The 22,530-nt window shown below is 40.0% G+C and overlaps 1 protein-coding gene across 1 annotated transcript in view; it reads left to right on the forward strand.

Moving 5' to 3' along the window:
- The first annotated feature begins 29 nt into the window (after positions 1–29).
- The window catches only part of LOC109998180 (metal transporter CNNM1), a 27,435-nt gene continuing 4,934 nt past the window's right edge, over positions 30–22,530 (forward strand). The window contains exons 1-9 of the mRNA XM_020652941.3: positions 30–2,990; positions 12,430–12,573; positions 12,668–12,808; positions 13,269–13,438; positions 13,567–13,657; positions 14,315–14,460; positions 15,095–15,383; positions 17,213–17,317; positions 20,774–20,882. Coding sequence (XP_020508597.2) covers positions 1,550–2,990; positions 12,430–12,573; positions 12,668–12,808; positions 13,269–13,438; positions 13,567–13,657; positions 14,315–14,460; positions 15,095–15,383; positions 17,213–17,317; positions 20,774–20,835 — 2,589 coding nt within the window. The 5' untranslated portion in view covers positions 30–1,549 and the 3' untranslated portion in view covers positions 20,836–20,882. The remainder of the gene's footprint in view (positions 2,991–12,429; positions 12,574–12,667; positions 12,809–13,268; positions 13,439–13,566; positions 13,658–14,314; positions 14,461–15,094; positions 15,384–17,212; positions 17,318–20,773; positions 20,883–22,530) is intronic.

A 22,530-nucleotide genomic window follows, 5' to 3' on the forward strand; every position in this document is an offset into this window, starting at 1 on the left:
AGTCTGTACATTGTCAGGACTTTCCTTAGTGAGGACTTTTTACAGTGCTCAGGAAATCTGCTAATGTGTAGTGTCCATTTAAGGCCAATAAGCATTTTAATTAACTCTATGGCTTCAGCTCTCGGCAGCTCAGGGCCATGAGACAGTCGGTCTGGGGGACACTACTTTGCAGATTTGGTATTTTTAGTAGGAGGGGGTATTGGCTGAGTTATGCTCCACATTCTGCATTGTTTGGGGTCTTTCTTTGAATGTGTAAGAGGTTCTTACAGAACTCAATGTGGAATACATCAATTATTGTATTATCACATTTGTCAAAGACCTGATTTAATTTTGGTCCCAAGATTTCTCTGCCATACAGAATCATTGATTCTTAATAAAAATAATTAAATAAAGACACTTTTAGTACATAAAGATCTAATATAACTTAAAAGCATATACAAAACCGCTCACCATCACCACTTATACATCAATAACAGTAATCAAACAAATGTTCTCTTTCCAAAAAGTTCTTAAGTAGGCTAATGCATTGTTGAAAGTGAGAAGTGTCTGGAGGTGGAGGAGAGAAACCAAAAGAAAGAATAAGCAGCCTGTGTGATACGAGCCAGGTGTTTATCTCCCTACAACGAATCCCTTCAGAGAGACTCTAACATCTGCTGCATGTTTGATTCTGTCAGAGACAAACCGTCACATGTTATTGCAGCAGATGAATGCCTGTTGATTTGGAATGAGATGCTCAACAGACAGTTATCCAGTAATACCATGATGCTTTGGACCTCACCATACACTTTGACTCGTCTTTCTGGGAATCTGAGAGGGTAAAACATATACATTTGCAGAATCATGTCCAATCAGTCCAGTTTTTAAAAAAAGAAGCATGGTTTTCAGAAAAATGATGTTGTTTTAAATCACATCACATTATAATACTCTTCATTCAAATGATTACAGTATCATTATTTGCAATTGATAATTAATATCTTTCATTTAAACTACCGGTAATTAGTTTTTTGTAGAACAGACCAGTGTAATAGACAGCAGGCATGGTTAGCCTCCCCCAAAACTTTATTATATGTCATACAAATAGAATTATGCCTACCCTCACTGTAGGTAAATGTTGTAAAAAAATAAATAAAAAAACAACTCTTCATTGCAGCGGGGGGGAGCCAGTCAACCACTGCTTGAAATTGAGGAATAATGAAGGCAGTTAAGACAACCAATACCTAGTGTTGTTTTTAAACTTGAATAAATCATTTATAACTCAGTGTGCAGGCCTATGTCCACACACCAAAGATCCAGTTCAAGTGATACAATTAGAACAAATATTAAGATTAAGGATTTCGCTAACTCCTGCATTACCACAGTTTTGGTCATTTTTCATAGTGAACAAGAGGCTATTAATAGAAAGTTACGTCACAGCTCAGTGCAGCAGCAGAACATCATAATCACAGTTTAGCAGAGATCTGCAGGTCCCTCCTTCTCCCATATGGACGGGGACCACGCAGCACCACGTGACCCGGGAGCACTGGACTGAACGAGCCCCTCACACCGCATCATGGCTGTGGAGGATGAGGCCGCGCGGTCCCGAACCGGAGCCCTGTTCTCCCGCGGGGCTCCTCTCTCTCCGTCCCGGGTGCTGCTGCTCTCCTTCTCCGTCATCTCCCTTCTCCCCGCCCCGGCGCTGGGTTTGCTCGGTTTTCGGCCGGAGGAGACCGGGGCGGAGCTGTCCGTGCAGGATGGGGTGCTGAAAACCACCGAGGGAACCCGCTTCATGCTGCGGGTTTACTACTCCACCTCCCCGCAGAGGCTCAACCGAACTGCGGGAACTCGAGCCAACAATGCCGCGCCCTGGATCGCCTTCATCGAGGAACCAACTCCCGGGAGAGAGGGGCAAGTTCACCCGAAGAGGAACATGTGTATGGACAAGAACGCCAGGACGTCCGACATCGAGGTTTTGGGATCTTTTAAGTCCGCTTCCAGTCAGAACTCGGTGCTGGTAGAGCTGCTGGCCAAAGATCTGCGGAGAGGGGAGAAGATCAAGTACTACTCAATGTGCGCCTTCGACGGATCCAAATGGGAGCACTACCGGACCAGGGACTTCTGGTTGGCCGTGTCGGAGCGCTCTGCGGTCCCGGAGCTCTGGCTGCAGGTGCTGGTGTCCGTCCTGCTGCTCGGGCTGTCAGCTTTGTTCAGCGGACTAAACCTGAGTCTACTGGCACTGGACCCGGTGGAGCTGCAAGTCCTGCAGAACAGCGGCACCGACAAGGAGCAGAACTATGCGCGGAAGATCGAGTCAGTGCGTAGGCATGGCAACTACGTCCTGTGCACTCTGCTACTCGGCACTGCGATCATCAACGCGTCTCTGGCCGTGTGGATGTGTCAGATCCTAGGTATGACCTGGCTGTCCACGGTCATCTGCGCCTTCGGGATCTTTTTCATCGGGGAGATTCTTCCGCATTCGGTGGCGTCGCGTCACGGACTCGCCATCGCCTCCAAAACCATCTGGGTAACGCGGCTGCTCATGGTGCTCTCTTTCCCCATCTCCTACCCGATCAGCAAACTGCTGGACCTCATTCTTAACCAGGAGATCTCTAACTTCTATACCCGGGAGAAGCTATTGGAGATGCTGCGCGTCTCAGATCCATACCACGACCTGGTCAAAGAGGAGCTCAACATAATCCAGGGCGCGCTGGAGCTGCGCTCCAAGACCGTGGAAGACGTCCTGACGCCGCTGACTGACTGCTTCATGCTGGCCTCGGACGTCGTGCTGGACTTTAACACCATGTCTGACATCATGCAGAGCGGATACACGAGGATCCCCGTGTTTGAGAACGAGAGGTCCAACATAGTGGACATCCTGTTCGTGAAGGACCTGGCCTTCGTGGACCCGGACGACTGCACCTCTCTTAAGACCATCACCCAGTTCTACAAACACCCGCTGCACTGCGTGTTTAATGACACCAAACTGGACGCCATGCTGGAGGAGTTCAAGAAAGGTGAGCAGGACACGAGGGTGAGGGAGTTAGAAAGTTGTATCCGTATGTGTCAGTGTGTACATGGAAACAATTCAGGAAGTGGCAATACTGTGGCTAAAGGACGAATCATTAGATGCATTTAGTTGCAGCCGAAAAAACGCGTTTAATATTAATTGAAGTGGACTTTATGAGGCCCATCAGTCCTCATCTCTTCACACTTATGGTTACATACAAAAGCCTCTGATTTATCATCTGAAAACTCCCGTAATATTCCAACTCTCATTTTTTAGAGTTTGTGTTGGAGTGCAGAAGTTGAAATTAACCCATATGGAGACGTTACCATGGTAACCTACCTGTTTTGTGGGGTGAGATGATGCTGACTGTGTTGACTCTGGTCCCTTTAATTCCATTTTAACTGTTGCTAAGCAGAAAGTGACTATGTGTCAAAAACACGACATCTTTGTCATATTTTGACAGGAAATTTTATCAACAAGGAATAGGAAACCTTTGTTGAAATGCAATCACAGAGATATGAGTTGTACATATCTAGAGATGATGAAACTCCTGGACATTAGATCAAATAAAAAAGTTTTTACCAGATTTTCTCAAACTCTGATTGAACTGAATGTTCTGTCCAGGTGTTTGAAACAGGACCATTCATCACCGGTACAGTTGCTTGATAAATGGCATGCACACAGTGAGATAAGCAGAACATGCACATGATCTCACAGTTTCATTACATATCACACTGTCTGGGACAGTTAAAACAAAATGCACAACTTGCAACTGTATGGTTACAATTGGCAGTTTTGGAGACTATCCTCATTCAAGCTATAACAGTAACAACAATGGCTTTCAGGTGCCATGTGATGGGAGCAACAAAGGTTGTTTTGTGGGGCTATGGATACAAATAATAGACACTGGTTTAACCCAGGAGACATGAGTTTAAGTCCTGTCTAAATCCAAACGTATCACTCAGTAGATACATTAATATAACCCGAGTCATTTTAAGTAACTGGTGTACTTTAACCAAACACACAATCTTTTTTTCTAAACTAAACAAATACGTTTTGAATGCCTAAACCTTATCAAACTGCAACCCCTTCCCAGTGTAAACCATGTGTTCCAATTGTTAGTACAAACATGTCGGGTTGAGGAAGTGGAAAGAACTTCTGCGGCACAAAAAAATGAACAATATTGACTTCAATGTTCCCATGTGATATAAACACACTGCAAAAGACTACCTAAACGCAGTGAGTAAGAAAACCTGTTTTCATTTGCATGCACCATGCATTTAGATCCATATATGGACTTGGACTGTACACATATCAGATGGAGTGTCAATTTGGTGTTGTCATGTCATGTAGTGTCATAGCTGAAAAATGACAGAGGAGAGGTTGATAAATACTTTGTGTTAAAAAACACGTATGCTATTTTGAACTGTTTAGATTCAGGAGAGACAACGTGTTATAAACACTGGTGATGTGTGAAAATGCTGAACAGCAGGCAGACACAAGACCTGCAGGTTATATTCAGTGTTCTCATTTCTCACTTCATAACGCGAAGGCCAAGCAAGAAAAATGATAGATGATAAAAAAAATGATAAAATAGCTAATGACTGCCATTGAGAGGGGCTCTAATTTATGAAACGCTCCCGTTGGTCACGTGAAACAGTAGACGTGGTGCAATTGGGATTTTGACGAGTTGGATTTTTGAGTCCTATTAAAGTAGGTGTTTGATGTAAGCCTTCTAGACAGTCAGGATCATGAAGGTTAAGGTGATTTTAAAATTCTACAATTATGAATTGAAAAGAATAGGAATGACTCTGAGATAGATATACTCAGGATCAAATATATGTATTAGCTGAGCTATACTTGAGGGACAACTTCTATTTGCTTATTTAAGGCTGTTCTTAAGTGAAGTATTATGGAGGTGAATTTGTGTTAATAGCAGCTAAAAGAGCCCTCAGTCTGCATGGCTCTGCTCTGCATTAAAGAAGAGATCAACCCTGTTTTGCAGAGTTGCTGCAGCAGAACACTCTCTCCTCCTGTCTCGAGTCAGCTGACTTCCCTGCTTTATTTTGAGTGTAAAATGGGTGGGGTGCTAACCAGCCAATCAGGATACTTGCTGCTTTCACTGGCTTGCTGCATGTTCAGGGACTCTGCACGGTCAGCTTTTTTTCCAGCAGGGTTTGTGATGAGGACAGGTGGAGACAGAGGTAAACAGAGAAGGACACCTTGAACAAGACAAGCTTCTGTTTACAGGAAACAAGTGAAGGCTCATATATTCATGGTCCTGCTTATTTTATAATCACTCTGGTAGCAGCTAGAAAGATAAGCTTTGTTTTTAGCTCTGCATATTTATCAAAAACATTATGTCTTGGGAAAGGAATGCAAGGACCTCTAGAAAAGCAATTGCGATATCTGAACTGCAGGGCAATCCTTCATCCAGTCATCCAGTCTGACTTTTATCTCAACATGTTTGTATTTTGCATGCGTACAGATTTGATTCACGAGAAGACAGATGTCATCAAAATTGCATGATGATTCCTGTTGTCACTGTGCCAAAGAGGGATCTGAATCTAATAATCTACACAAGACAAGAGGATTATTTCCCTCTGTCTCTCTGCTGTGCTTTCTCCTTTTGCACCTCTCCCCCCCACAACACTTTCAGGCACTGCGGCAGAAAAACGCAGGTTCCCTCATTCATTTCAATTTAGACCCCTGCTGCAGTGGTCCTGTCCCAGAGAGCTGCAGGGGTAAACAGAGAGAGAGAGAGAGCAGTGCTAACAGCTCTATGTGCAGTGTCTTTAAGTATTTACAAAATGAAAGGAAAAGGAAGTCTTGGCTCCTTTATCTCTAACTGGTGGCTACACCATATGCCCCGAAAACTTGCCTGTTGTTCCAAAAAGGCTCTGTGGAAAATAAGCGATGAGTTGAGAGGTTGGTTTGACAGTAAACAATACCTGCAGAGAGGAGAGGAAGTCTTGGCCAGAGTATCATCAGGAAGCCCTAAAAGATTGGCTGTGAATTGTGTTATATGATAGCTCATAGTTTCCAAGATTGCATAGTTCTCTTAAGATTTATTTTTGGGCTTTTAATACAGAGAGAGGACAGTGGATAGAGTTGGAAACCAGGGAGAGAGAGCGGGGAATGACATACGGAAAGAGGCCACGGGTGGAAGTGAACCTGGGCCTCCCACTCGAGACGAGAGCCTCAATACATGGGACGCGCGCCCTAACCATTGCGCCACCAGCGTGCCCAGATTGCACAGTTCTATGTATGTGTTGATCATGTTTTTTAGATAGTAAATTATCATACAATTCTGTTTGATTGTATACAAAGGTAAAAACAAACACAGTTGAAGGGGGGTGTTGAGAGACACAAATCAAGGGAAAGGCTTAAGGAACAAAGCTGGTCTCTTTTCCATTCTGTAGAGAAATGCCATGACTGTCTTTTGAAACTTTGATGGAAGGAGGATTTCTTGGTAAAAATGCACAAAGCTGATACTGAGGATAAATATCAAAAATAAATAGTTTTCAAGGCATTCAAATGACAAATTATGCTGTCCAAACCTGCTGAAGGGGGACTAAATACAGGAGAAAATACTAATACTACACGCATTAGAATAATGCAGTGAACACAACAATAACTGTATAATCTGAAACAGAGACTTGTGAGGCTCACCTTAGGTTTAAAGGTGGTCTAAACTACACATTAAAATTAAGTATTTACACTGATGTGAAGTTGAGACAATTGAAAGGAAATCAATACTTGTAAGTAGAGCTCATTAGCTGCAGTAGAGGAAGGATAAATTAAGTGTGAGGTTGGGGAGGCAGTTATAGGATGCTTTCTTTGCCTTCTAAATGTTAAACATAATAAAGACTGCAGCAGTGTCTTCCACTCTGTTTAGACCACAGAGGAATCCTTTGGCTGAATGCTAAGCAGTAACATCAGGCACTACGGAAGCCGGCCAAGTTACACCTTCCCCCACTGTGAGGCAGGAGCACGATAGTACACAAAACCTTTAGAGCACCAGGGGGATCTTGTTTAGACAGATAGGAAGCTGACTAGTGGACGTTACAGGCAAAACCTGGACAAGTGTCTGTTTTTATTCTGCCAGAAAACTGTAGAGCTAAACTTAAAGAACAGCTTTTGCTTCAAAACAGAGCTCTGACTGAACGTATTTAAGATATGATACCTTAACAGTTTGTCTGTCACCAACCTCAAACAGACAAAAGAAGTGAAAACAAGCACTTTCCATTTTACTCCAAACTTTCCAACACGATTTTCTAAGAAATCACTTGTAATCAATCAAGGATTTTATTTATCCCAATACCTAATTCTCAATCCTTGTAGTTTAGCTTTTTATTGGAAAAAAAGCAGTACTGTCATTGTGATATTATAGATGAAAGTGAAAGAAAACTTTGTTGCTGTTTGTATGACTTACCCAAGGCTTTTTAAAACATTCACTAAGGTCTGTTACATACTTCAGGTAAGCTAACGTAATGATTTATGGTGGAGCTGTGAAAAGTCCAAGTTGAATATTTGAATATTTATTTTGTTCCTTACTAAATTGTGTTCCACAGGGCCCTGTTCTAGGTCCTTTTTAATATATAAATAATTGCAGTAACTTCTGTTGCAATCCTACTGATTTTATCAATATGATTGTGCAAAAGGAACAATTTTTATACAAAATTGGGGAATACTTGACAGATGTATATATCTGTCACGGTGGTGAACACTGCTGAGGCATTATTTTATGTAATTCCTGTTAGCGTAGACCTGCAACAATTACATTTAGTCCTGGTTAAAAAGGGTTGAATCAATCAAAAACATTTGAAAAGCATATTTATATGCTTAAAAGTGATCCCTTGTAAAAAAAAAAAAAAAAAAGAGTTTTTCTTTTAATAAAGGTCAAATGTTCTTTAAACTGTTTTATTTATAGTTTAATTATACCACACATTACTTATATTTACACCCAACAACCCTCAAATTTCTTCTCCCTCTGAATCTGCTCTTATTTCTCTGTCTCTCGGTCTTTGTCACTGTATGGTGTCCCAGGAGGCACATTATAAAATATTCAGTGTGCTACATTTACAGTATACCCAGCCATCTGATCTCTGTCTTCACTTTTAGGCTGATCTATTCTTGTGCTGAGAACACAAGTTCACGTAGTGGAATAAGTTTTACAACATATATCATATATAAATATCTTTTGCAATCTGAAGCATTTTTAAAAAGCAAAAAAGGGGAATATGAGCGAAAAGGATAGCTCATGATAAAGTGATGAAATGAATTTAATTATGTCTGCTTACTGATCCTCTGAAGTCAACTTTTGCCTTTGAAAGAGGTTGTCCTTGCAGTTTTTTAGAAGGTATGAAAGGACAGGACCAAAGTATGCGTTCATTACAGGCAATGTACGAAGTTGGCTTTCTAAGTAAGCTCAGTTTCTACACATAGTAGTATCTATAATGGTCTGAGCATGACTCCTATTAAAAATGAACTCCTATTTTTCTGCTTAAATGACATATTATCTCTTCTCTGGCTGGAGACATGATCAGGTGAATAAAAATGAGTTGGAAACACTTATGGATGTAAGGGCGCACTTACACTAGGCATTCTGTGCCATGCTCAAGCATGTTTGACCCCCAAAACCCAGTTCGTTTGTGTACCGTGCTCAAGCACAGTTCACTTCCTTGGCCCTGGCACAGTTGGAAGAGGTGAGTGTGCCCTAAACCGCATCTTGACTCGTAATTGTTCACTTCTTTTCAAATTTGGTTTACTGTTGCGGTGAAGGTTTCCAAGAAAACAAAATACAGCTGAAGAATAGACAAAACTTTAAGGCTGCTTCAGTATACATAATACAAGATGGATGAAACGGAATAAGGGAAAAATAAGTGTGAGGATGAAACGGAAAAAATATACATAAAGAAAGAATTTACATGTACCACATTAGCCACAAATGCTCTCTCCTCTCCTCTCCTCTCCCCTCCTCTCCTCTCCCTGTTCTGTATGTAAGGCTGACCTATTTAGCCAATTTAGCACTGCCAGAATTGTGCACATTTGTGTGAGTCTGTGTGTGCATTAATGTGTGTGTGTGTGTGTGTGAGGCGGTAATTGGCAGGCAGAAGGTGTAGAAGCAGAGAGTCTCGAGTGAGGTTGAAGTTGGTTTGGAGCCAGGGTGTGCAGGAGTAGCTAGAAACAAGAATCACTCTGCTTTCTCTCTGTGTGTACAGTATATTCATGGGTACACTTGGATGCATATTGTATGATCATAAAATTAAGCAAAACTGGGATAAGTGATGGATGCAAAGTGGATGAAAGTTTTTCCTCTTGTTTGATTTTGGTTTAATTTACTGACATACCCAACTTGAATTCAGTAAGACCTAGCTAGCTAAAGACTGTAAGAGAAAGTAATAAAAACAGACCTCAAAACAACAGCTACAGAATACCTTAAAACAGACCTAATAAAATGTTAATTGATTTATTTTTGGGCTTTCTGTGACTTTATTGTAGAGATAGGACAGTGGATGGAGTCAGAAATCAGGGCGAGAGACCTAATAAAAGAAACAAATAGAACAGACCTGTAGCTCTGTGTAATGTTAACACTAGCTGACCATGTGTTACAAAATAATTACAAAAGACTAAGGCTAAAAGCTCCCTTTAAAAACAGAAAGGGGACTGTAAATAAATAATGGCTGATAAAAAGGGTCTATTTTATTTTGTTCAGGGGGGTTATTGTAGAGGGAATTAATTATTTCTTTGTATATATTTTTCCGGGCCAGAGGGACTTTGTAGTATCTGCCTGATGGCAGTAACTGTAAGGAGTGGTGGAGGGGCTGAGAGGCGTCCTTTATGATCTCGGTGGCTTTCCTGATCACAGAGCAGTTATACAGTAATGCAATGATTTGACTCACTAAATAACTAAAATCCTAATAAAAGCATTGTGTGAAACAGGAAAACAGGTTGGGATTGGAATGACTCTGCTGTGTCTTTGAATGGCTCATTTCACTTTAAAAAACTTCCAGACAGGTCAGTTGACAATTAAGTCAAAAGTCATACCCACCTTGTGTCAAACGCACAACATTTTTACTGTTCCCTTTAACTGTTTTCATTTACTTGAAGTTACCTTTTTACCAGATGTCCCTTATCCTATTTCAAAATAAGAGCAGCTTTCTATCCAAACAGAAAGTAAAGTAACCTTTGCGTAATACAGTACATAAATTCAAAATAAACGCATAACAAAACCAGCAAAATAATGGAACATGCAATAAAAAATTGAAATTGAAATAAAAAAAATAATTATGATTTAAAAAATGATCATCTGACAGCCCTAGATAAAATACAACTCAATACAGCCAATGAAAAATAACCCAAGTAGCATTTAAGACTAGCTAAGGACTGCTTTGTTTTGTTTCATTTGGAGTCTTCCATTCAGCAGTGCAGGGGTTATTAATAATTCCATTATCTTTTTGAAACGCCCCAAGGTTTCTCCAGCCACACAAACATCATCCTAGAGGTAAACGCAGATTTAGCATGTGTCCCCTGAGTGTTTCCATGGGATGGATTGTACTTTTGCACACTGTGTGTGTGTGTGTGTGTGTGTGTGTGTGTGTGTGTGTGTGTGTGTGTGTGTGTGTGTGTGTGTGTGTGTGTGTGTGTGTGTGTTTTGTATTAAATCCTCTCTGTTGGTACACCCACTCCGCTCATCTCCTGCTGTTGCTCCACTTACTGAGCATCAGAGTGCAGCGCTGCTCTCCCACACTGCATGAGTCACACATCACATGAGACGAGAAACACCAAATCTAATCCTAACTTGCGTATAAAATCTAATGGCTTGATTCAACTTCATGCAGCTGTTGTTCACAGTAAGGTAACTTTATGCTGTGCAAAGTGATCTGCACCTTTGGAAACATATTTTCTGCAATTTTAATTTCTGATGTCATGCCTGGATGATCCCATGAAATCTTAATGTTGCTTGCTGTCTGTTCAATGTCAATACTATTTGAAGACATTTTTGCTTTGTATGACACAAGAGACTCCCTTAAACACAGTATGTTATCAGTATGTCAATGATTTTGCATGAAGTGAACCCTTCTGTGAGTTCCCTGACATTCATTTCTCTTTCTCTCACAAGATATGTGAGTTCCATGTGTAACCAAAATAGAACATTGACCTATTATTTACCATATTCACAGGGTGGGATGTCAAATGTTGATATAATGATGTAGTGCTGTCTCTTTGTTGTAATTTGTATGAACTCAGGGAAAATAAGAGTCGCTATCATTTTACAATTTAATAATTAAACAGCAATTGCAAAAATCTGGAGGGAAACCAAGTTTCAATTAGTCAATATGGAACAGACATAATAAACAACTGCAGTTCCTTAAAGTCTTTATATGTGATTTTTCACACTTAAATGTAATATAAATCAAGTATATCCTCTGAAAATAACTCAGTGAGTAATGACTGTCTACAATGGGTGTAACACCCGAGTCCCACTGTCTGCGATGTTTTCAGAGTTTTCAGAGTCCTATCTTCACTTTGTTTACATCGTTGGGACGGCCGGCTGACTCCTCCCCTCGTGTATAAAAGTTGTTTAATTGAGGGACTAGAGAAAAGAAGAATAACATACTGTACTCACTGCTTAACTGTGTTTCTAGATCACGCTCATTTCAGGTAAATTTACATGCAGTGTGAAGATATGAGCATAATAAAGATCGCTAGCATTAGCATGCTAACACAACAATGCACCATAAGTTGTTTTGGTTTCATGCTGGTGCTCAAGGGCGACATCTGCTGGATCAAAAAATTGCATATAAAGCCTTTAAGTATCCCTAAAGGCTGGCTCCAAAAGCAAAGGAATCTCCATTAGGTCCCATAGTAAAATGTCAATTTTTCCAGCACCAATGAACATGTTTATGGCATGGTTCAAAACCCTGTTTTTGTCTTTATAGTTCACACGGGATAGCAGTAACTCAGTCCATGGGTTGGAAACCAGAGGTTTGCCTGTTTAAGTCCTGGTATGGACCAAAGTTTGGAAATTTGTCAGAGTACTGCTGAAGTGCCCTTGAGCTAGGCAACACACCCCCAACAGCTTAGGGGCACCCAATTTGGTCTAGGGCTTTGTTTGTGAGAGTAGCATGTCTCTTAATAAACATGCATATATGATAACCCACTGGACACTAAAGATAACAGCTAATGTTAGCATTTAACCAATTCCTATCCAATTTTAACATTAGCTTTAAAGTGCTTACCTAAATATTTGAAAGTGTTCTAAAGTAGGACGAAAAATGTGTAATTTCCTGGCTCCAGATGTTAAGGCTTTTGACTGTTTGTTTACAAAACAAGGTGGCTAGTTCTGCTTCATGAATAGGCCTATACAGTCTAAGGTCTGCATCTGGCAGTAGAGGTATTTTAGAAAGTTACTGACTTGACTTGTTGATTCGCCCCTGCAGGAAAGTCTCACCTGGCCATTGTGCAGCGAGTGAACAACGAGGGCGAGGGCGACCCTTTCTACGAGGTAATGGGCATCGTCACGCTGGAGGACGTCATAGAGGAAATCATCAAGTCAGAGATTCTGGATGAGACGGACCTCTACAGTATGAATAGAAACAAACATGCACACACAATAGGACACAGTTTTCAGGATCATTATAAAAGTAATGAGAGCATATTGATTCTCTGTGTCTGCAGCTGATAATCGCACAAAGCGTCGCGTTTCTCACCACGAGAGGAAGCAGCAGGACTTCTCCATCTTTAAACTGTCTGAGAATGAGATGAAGGTGAAGATTTCTCCTCAGCTTCTCCTGGCAACTCACCGCTTCCTCTCCACAGGTAACAGCCAATCAGAAACACTGTTGGTGTGTTTTCAGCATCTTTAAATTGGATGGAAAATATGTTCTCACAGGGAAGGAGGGATAAGGAAATTGATTATATATGCAGACGTTTTATCAGCTGGAATTCATGGAGGGGTCTGGTATTTGGTTCAATATATACATCCAAGTTAAGGATTTAGTTTAAGGGGCAAATAAAGAAACTGAAGCAGCCTCACAAGTCTTAAAGCAATGTTGATTTTTCAAGTTTACATCCTACAAGATCTGAGAATATTTTCAGCCTCCAAATGTTCTATTTTTTAACCGTTATCAGGGCTTTCAGAAACATTGTCACCTCATCTCTGCTTTTTAACCCTTTAGCCCTTTAAATCCCATTTATTACCGGGTTGAGGTGAGGTTGAACTAACGAATCAATCAAGACAAAATACTGAGCAACACTGATGTTCTCCTCTCTCCGTCAGAGGTGGAGCCCTTCAAACCAGCTCACATCTCAGAGAAGATCCTGTTGAGACTCATCAAACACCCCAGTGTGGTCCAAGAACTCAAGTTTGACGAGAAAAACAAGCGAGCGCAGCAGCACTTCCTGTTCCAGCGCAACAAACCAGTGGACTACTTCATCCTGGTGCTGCAGGTACAGAACCTGATGTTGTGTTTTAAGTCAAGAAAAAGATCAAATTCAAAATGTTTTAAGCATCTTCTCGTGACAAGACATGGTCGGTTTATTCTGTATCTCTGTTTTTCCCTAATGTGTTACTTCAGGGAAGAGTTGAGGTGGAGTTTGGAAAAGAGGCTCTGAAGTTTGAGAACGGAGCTTTTTCCTACTTTGGAGTACCTGCCATTATGCCAGCAGGTACAAATAAACGCACCAAACACTCTGCATACTTGTATTCCTTGGCTTGAAGACTGCATTTCCACAATAGCGCCTTATCTAAGCTCAACCGTCATCATGTCTTTGCCCTTCATATTGATTATACGACGGTGTATTATTGGTGTACTAGTTGCGTTTTGGTGTTGCGGACACACAGCACAGTGGGAGCTCCACATACAAACACAGTCAAACATGCACAAACACACAGCGCTGTGCTGTGCTCCCCTTACTGGCTCGTCTGATCCCGCCTTGCCTCTGTAACGCCTCTGTTACTACCTCCAAAGATGGAGACTGGGATCACTTTCTTCCTCCATTACACCTCTGCAACATTCAGATTGAAGGTGAAATGCCACATGGAGAAACATAAATATTCCACCTTGAAAGAGCAGTCTGAATTGGGCTTTTAGCTCCAAAACTGAATCTAGGAACCCATCGGCTGTCTTCAGATGGCTGTGTGTTCCCTCTCGGGGTAACAACTGATATTTCGAGGCTTCATGTGAAGCCAGTGAATATTCAGATAACTGGTGGTGATAGAAACCAGGACAAAGGCTTCTTCTGTGCACTGATCATAGTTTACAGTCAGATCATCAACATTAGACGTGACAATGGAGGCAGAGTTGAAAGATTGTCTGTCTGCAGTCCACAGATCCCCGTCGCGAAGCAGTGGTCTGGACCGCTCTGAGTCCATGTTGTACGGAGGAAGCATGGGGCAGCTGAACGGAGGGGGGAACGTATATCTGCCCGACTATTCTGTCAGACAGCTCACACCCCTACAGATCATCAAGGTAATGCCTGACGATCAAATGACTTCAGCATGGATCTGTCAAAACATTGTTACACTTATTTTCTTATCTGTTTTCACCTTTACTGTGACCCCTAAAGACAGTAGCGTGGTTTTGTTTTTTATTTATTTGGCGATTTAATTTGAGGTTACCGTACCAGCATCCCATTTAATATAGCATAATTATGTGAGACTGTGGTAGTCGGTAAATAGATCCATGGTGTTCTTTAAAATAAATATATTTATGTTGTGTAAACATTGAAACATGTGCGATATGGATCATTTGAAATATATAGAATATGAGGTTTTCATATATATTTTTTACAAAGTCTTTGGAAATTCATGCAGAAGACGTCACATTACAACATGGGTAATTGTTGTAAACTGTACACCCCTTTAAAAGGCAGTAGAAATAAAGTCCATTAATGAGTACAAAAGTGCATTAGATGAGTTTTATCAGAGAATCACACATCTTTTTATACTACATGGAAAAGACAAACAACAAAATCCATGAATAAATGATGTCAGCTAACAGTAAAAATAGTTAGTGATGTCAACAGAAAAAAAAATATTTGCAATATTTAATAAATATTTGTTGAAGATCAAAAGAAAAATACCCACAATGCTTGATGTTTCAGATAACACGGAGTCACTACCAGAACGCTGTAACAGCCACACGGATGGACAGCTCTCCTCAGACGCCCGACGCTGACGCCCTTCTGACAGAAAGTAACACCCTGACCCCAGAGCCCCCAACTACAGAGCACTCAGCCACCCTAATGCCCCCGCAGCACACCACCACCACCACCACCACCCTCATGCCACCACCCAGAGAGCTAGGCCGGCCCACATCAGCCCGGACCAGAGGACAGCAGTCCAGCGTCCCTCACAGCACCTCGCTGCTGAACGAGAAGAACCGCATCGTCCGTAAGTGTTCTTGACTCTTTGGAGAGGAAATAATCCTGCAGCAGATTTACAGTTCAGGCTGATGTCAATAAAAGAAGATTGGAGGATTCAGAGGCAGATAAACACAGCTGCTCCGAAAATGAGCTTCTCAGAATCCATTAGAGTATTATATTCAGGATAAATGGAGTTCGATACACCAGCTCAAGCTGCAGAGAGATTTTTTTCTTAAAAAAAAAAAAAAAAAAAAAAAAGGGGGGGGGGGGGGGCTTTTATGCCTTTATTGCTAGGACAGAGGATAGAATTTGGAAACAGGAATTGGAGGGTGGAGAATGAGATGTAGGAAAAGAGCCACGGGCCACAGTCCAACCTGGCCACCTGCTAGGAGGATAATAGCCACTGTACATGGGGCGCCTGACAGAACTGCTAGACTATCCAGTACCCTGGAAGGCTTGTTTTAAAACAGAGACAGAGGACACAGCGACAGAGAAATGACAGATTATGAAGGAGGTACGGAAAAGACTGCAGTACCTCAGCAAAAATCTCTGTGTTCACGGTATTAATTATTAATTATGTTTGTATTCAATGTGTGCTTTGTTTGGCTGCACAAATCTCCAAGAAGATCGTCCTAGATTGCATTTGTATGTTACAAACCTGCATACAAAATGTTGACATCTTAATTGTAACCTGAATTATGTTCACATAGCCTTTCTTAGATTAAATAAAACACTGCAGACAGCCACTGTGCTACATGATGAACCGCACTGGACTAGCGAGATAGTGGAAGGATTGGGTGAAAAGTACAGGACATATTCAAGTATTCATTTTGCAGTCACAATACTAATAAATAATACATTTTGAATTTTACACTTGTGCATTTTGTATTAACATTTTAGCGACTTGTCGGATACATTAATAACATTTCTCAATATATTCCTAGAAAATATAGTTTGGTAGGTGTTTGTCTCATTTCTTGGAGACTGGTTGATTGATATTTGGGCCTAATTGCAGAAAGCTGTATGAGCACTAGTTTTGATATGGCTTGGGTGTGATTTATTGGTTATTATCAAATGAGTTATGTATCAGTATACTTACATATTTTATTAGATCATGCGGCAAACGCTTACAAAAAGCACATCAATAAAAGAAGAGTAATGATTGCAATAGTTACATTTATGAATATGTTATTCTCTGCATGTGACACTGGTCTGGATATTTGGTTTATAGTGCATTAAAGGTGCATACAGGGCTGCATAACATTAGTGTGAGCTTCATCCTACCCTTTTTTTTTAATGGGAACTGTCTGCAATGTGTTTAATATTGCAGTTTCTATGATTGTTAAGGGTCACTTTTATCATTTTTCTTGTTGAGTTATTTATATTGTTTTATCATTATTTTTTTTATATTTCAAAATGAGGTCATGTTAATGTGTTGAAATTGTGACTTTAACACATGGTATCTTACTTTTACTCGAATATAAAAGATTCCTTCTTTGTAGATTTGAGGTTAAATAATAACTTTTCATCATCATTTGTTGTCACATCCAGCAAAGATGATGAAACAACAAACAAACATTTCAATGTGTACATATCACTTGAATTAAAGGAGCTCGCCTATTTCATAATTCATCTGAAGAAGAACAACTACATAACTGTTGTAGATCATCAGACATATTAAAAAGACTGCTACTTTAAAACTAGCTGCTACTACTGTATAATACAGTGAGAAGGCTTAGACTGTCTTTTTAAGAAAGTTGAATTAAACAAGTTTATAAAATGAAACATTTGATTGCAAAAAGACTGTATCAAAGAAAAACACTTTTAATGTTCGTATTCTGTTTGTGTGTGCTGCAGGAAGTAAGTCTGACGGCCAGAAGAGTCCGAGTGATTCAGTGTTTCTCAGGATGGATGAGATCCCCTACATCAGGGAGGACAGAGCAGAAGCTGAGCCACACTCTGGTACGACGTCTAACGAGTATTCTGACAGGTTGAAAGTATTTTTGGGCTTGTCTTCTATATGATATTTTAGACAATCATAGACTCTACTATTGATATACCTATGTGGAGACGTACATTATTTCAACTCTGCCCCATAGTATTTCAAAAGAGTGTTTGTTTTTGCTTTTGTAGAAAAGACATTGATTTACTTTGACTACCAAAACAGAAACCAACCCTCATGTGTTTAGACCACAGACAAAAAAATTAGTCAGACTATAAAAATATGGATGACAGCTCCCCAATAGTAAAGCCAAAACCTTTGGAGCTTCCCCTTCTGCCTGGTTGCAGTATAGGTCACTGGTTTAACCTGTCCAGAAACTATCCAGAAAGTGTGTCAACATGATTTGAGTTAATATGTGCAAATCTAATTTTGACAACCTCAGAACAGACAAAGCCTGTGTCGACTGTGTCGACCTGCGTGATCTGTAAATGATGTGTATGTATGTAGATAGGGGTGGGGAGTCAATATTACAGCTCCACCAGCTGAACTACAATGTACAGACTCTGGCTCCCAACATTCAATATGTCCATAACAACATTTTGGCTTCATTTTTGTATAACAGGAGAAGGTGGAGATACATTGTCCATCTTTATATTCAGTCAATGGTTGATACAAACAGGGCAGACAATGCTTTTGCAGCACAATTATCAGGTTAATGCAAACATGTGAGAGGGACTAATTCATTTGACACTGCGTGGCAACGGCCTGATATTCTCCTGGTTACCTTATGTTGCATCAGAAATAGAGGAATCTGAACTTTTTTTAACTAAAAAAAACAAAACAAGCATTTAATAAATTATAAGCATATTTTGTCCTGCTGGGCATTATTTCAGTTTTTTCACAATTCTGCATCATGATATAATACAAATTGAAATTGATAAAAATATACTCATAGAAGCAATAAAAGACTACAACAAAAGCCATCCAAAAAATCAAGGGCAAGAATATTTCTCAAACCTGATAAACAGCAACATTCACAAGCCCAGACATCTTTTTCAGAACAATAGATTCTCTGTTTACACCTCACAACCAACAACAGCTCTGTGCTCTCAGGATCTAAATGTGAGGTTTTTTGCTGGCTACTTTCAGGGATAAAATAGTTGACATTAGGTCTTGGTATCTGTCCAGCAAAGCAAGCACACCGCACTTTTTCCAGTATCATGAACAATCAGTGATGTCAAGTTGGAAAGTTTTTGCCCTGGTTGATGCTGCAACACTCAGGACAGTGGTAACAGAAATGAAGCCATCCACATGTTCCCTTGACCCAATTCCAACATCCCTTTTTAAAACCATTTTTTTCATTTCAGTATCAGAAGATGTCCTCGGACATAGTAAATCACTCCTTACAGCTAGATTTTAAGATTTTAAGACTGCCTTAATTAAACCTCTTTTTAAAAAAAGGGGAACCTGGATATTTTAACACCTAGTAATTTTAGACCCATCTCAAACCTGCCATTTTTAAGTAAAATTTTAGAGAAGTTAATTTTTAATCAGTTGAGTGCCTTTTTAACCTCAAAACACTACATCAGAAATGTTTCAATCTGGCTTTAGGGGCACGCCACAGCACTGAGACGGCCCTGCTAAAAGTAGTTAATGATATCAGAAAAAAACCTCGACAACAACAAGCCTTCAGTTCTGGTATTACTCGACCTCAGTGCTGCTTTCGATACTGTTGACAACCAGATTCTTTAAGATAGACTAAGTGAGCATGTAGGCCTTTCTGGAAATGTTTTTTAACTGGTTTCACCTCGTATTTGTGTGACAGAAAAATGTTTTGTATCGATAGAAGACTGCAACCTCCAAACAATATGAGGTCTCCAGTGGGGTACCACAAGGATCAATTTTAGGACCACTACTTTTTAATTTGTACATGTTAGCCCTGGGTGGTGTCATCAGGAGGCACGGAATCTCTTTTCCACAGCTATGCTGATGACACTCAGCTCTATGTGGCCGTGTCCTCCTGATGACACCAGACAAATTGACTCACTTTTTAATTGTATTTTAGATATAAAAGCTGGGATGTCATAGAATTTTTTGCAGCTCAACCAGGACAAAGCAGAGGTTTTAATCATCGGTTCAAAGGCTCAGAGAGAGAAAACTGGCCCCCAAACTAAAAAAAAATAGGACTCAACCCAAGTCAAGAAGCACGGAATCTTGGGGTGATCTTTGACTCAGATTTTAATTTTAAGGGCCCACGTAAAGGGTGTCCACAAAAACAGCATTTTACCACCTGAAAAAACATCGCCAAAGTGAGGGCCATTTCTCTCTCTGAGCCAAAACAGAGAGGACTAATGCACACTTTTATTACTAGCAGGCTGGACTATTGTAACACTCCTCCTTTCTGGTCTTCCAAAAAAAACACAACAAAATCGGCTTCAGCTACTACAAAACTCTGCCGCACGAGTACTGACAAAGACCAGAAGGAGAGCACACATCACACCTGTTTTTAAAATCTTTACACTGGCTGTCTGTTAGTTTTTCGTGTTGATTTTAAAAATTATTTTATTAGTTTATAAAACATTACATGGCCTTTGCACCAGACTACCTATCAGATATGATTTTAGTTTTGAACCAGTACGGCCCCCTCAGATCCTCCAGTTTCCTCTCTCTCTTAGTTGTTCCACAGAGCAGGACAAAAACCTTTTGGTGATGCTGCTTTCAGCTGTTACGCTCCGAGACTGTGGAAACAACCTTCCTGAGGGTCCTGAGAGGAGCCCAGAATATCGAGATTTTTTAAGCGCAGTCTTAAAACTCATTTATTCAGTCCTGGCCTTTTATATAGTGTTTTATATCAATTCAAATCTTAACATTACTGTATTGTCCTTTTTATCGTACTACAATTTTAAATATTTTCCTCTTATATATTTATTTTTAATATCTTGTTGCTTTTATGTGTCGTATTTTATTGTATTTTATTTTTATACATATATTTTATTTTTAATTCTTATTGGTGTGCATTGGTCCTCTCAATGATTTTATAAACTACTTTTTCGTCAATAACTTCTCTGCACTCTTGTTAAGCACTTTGAACTGCAATTTTAATTTGTCTGAAAGGTGCTATATAAATAAAGTTTGATTGATTGAGTTATTTTTGGCAACTTTCAACCTGTTTATTGCATTTGAATTACATCCATCTCTATTTTTGTTTTCATATAAGTGTAATAAGAAAGATTTAAGGGGAAGAATAACTTTCCTTAACAAAAAGGGATGGTGGCATGAGAAGAGGAAATTAATGTAATAACATTTTCTGATCCTTTCCCTAACAGTTTTTGTTGGCTAGGACTTCTTCAGTTTCACTTTGAACACAAACTCAGCAGAGGGCCATACCCCGCTTTAATCTTGAATCTGTCCCTCCAGAGAGGACTAAAGCTATTCAACGATGTCATAACTATGTCTTTTCTCTCCCTCTCTCCCAGATATCACCTCTGTTTCCCATAGAAAACGGACACCTCGCCTTTCATCAGCAGCCTGTCACTGAGTGGCTCAGAGGGACACACTTGGCAAGAAAACTCCTGCTCAAACTCAGTCAGTCTCACACAAATACACACAAAACGCACACAAACACACAGGACGGTTTGTTTTCCATTCATGGGAGGGACCATTGTTAACATTTTACGTTCACAGGGACATGAGCCATAACTTGAACTTTTACAAAAATCCTGAGTTTTATAAAAAACCTAAAAAAAAAAAATCAAATGTCCTTTTAAGTGCTAAGGCCATGAAAAGAGTATCCCCAAAATGTCCTCACAGCTATGGTTTTATAACTGAAAGTGGTCCCTCTGAGATATCCTTCACCCACACACACACCCACACAACACCATTTATTCACCAAGCCTTTTCAGAGCTTTTCTCCTCTCTTTTCCTCCTTGGTGTGCATTCATATGCAAACACAAAGCTACAGAAAAACAAAAAATGTCCCTCACCCTCACATACACACACATAAAACGTACAATTCTCCTACTTAGCATTCAAATGTTGTTTTTTTAAAAAGGAGCCCACCAGTTTAAACATCTTTGTTGTCAACTCTGTGAAGCCATTATAAGCCAAGGACCTGCAAAAAAATACAAATCTAGACACAAAAGTCTTGTTTATAATTTATCTCCATGATTGGGATAATGTGTACCTCAGTCTGGTTTCAGTTAAAGAAACTGCTTTTTACTGGACCACTCAACCATTGTCCAATCATCAATACATAAAATAATGTTCTTTCTGGATCAAGAATCCGGGATGAACTACAAATTACTTTCCTGTTTGCTTTCCCCACATCGGCTCACCCCAAATTCACATGGAATATTTACTATGGGGGCTGGGAAGGAAAACTCTGGGTAAAGTTGAAGAGAAAAAAAATTGGCTTGGTCGGTGGACACATTCAGCTCACCCCGAAAAGTTTACAGATGTTTTGTTGCACATGTGAACAGGGGCTTCAGACCTCTTCACAAACCTGACTTCTTTTTGCAACAACTTTCCCCCTGCTGGCTAATAGAGAGATTACAGGTTAAAAGGCACTTATATAGTACATCACCTTTTACTTTTTAGGACCCAGAGGAAAAGTCCTCTTTTTAAAAAACACTTGCTCTTATAAACAACAATATTCTGTCAAGGCTTTTTTCATATAGTTTTACTTTGTTGGAGTAAGGGAAAAAAATACAAATACATTGCCCCAACTAATTTTTGCTATTTTAACTGATACCCTGAATTTAAATGTGAGTGAAGGCTTAACTTTTCCTTGAATATTCCTACTAAAAACATATTGTCTCCTCAGGTCATAAGAAGAGGAAAAAAATCTCGCGAAGGAAGAGAAAACTCCTGAGGATACTTCAGAGCAGCCGCTGGTGAAAACCTAGCAGAATATGTGTGTGTTTTCATACACACAACTCTTCCATTTTCTGTTTCTATTGACAATGTGGATGCTGATCTATTAGATTTTGTATCTAAAAACAACACACTCCACACGTCCCTGCAGTAGGAGATCATTAAGTGGACCCAGCACGAGGAATGTACTCGACATTTGACGGAATGAAACCATTTTATACAAAGTACGGGGAGGTGTAGCTTTTGTGGCAATATTTTTCCTTAAAACAGTAGCTTCTCATCTTCACGGGTTTTTCTTGCTGATACTTGTATATTTAAGAAATGGACTGTGAATGTAATAGATTTCTAGAAAAATATTTTG

The sequence above is a fragment of the Labrus bergylta genome, chromosome 1, assembly GCF_963930695.1.
Source record: "Labrus bergylta chromosome 1, fLabBer1.1, whole genome shotgun sequence".
NCBI classification, from domain to species: Eukaryota; Metazoa; Chordata; class Actinopteri; order Labriformes; family Labridae; genus Labrus; species Labrus bergylta.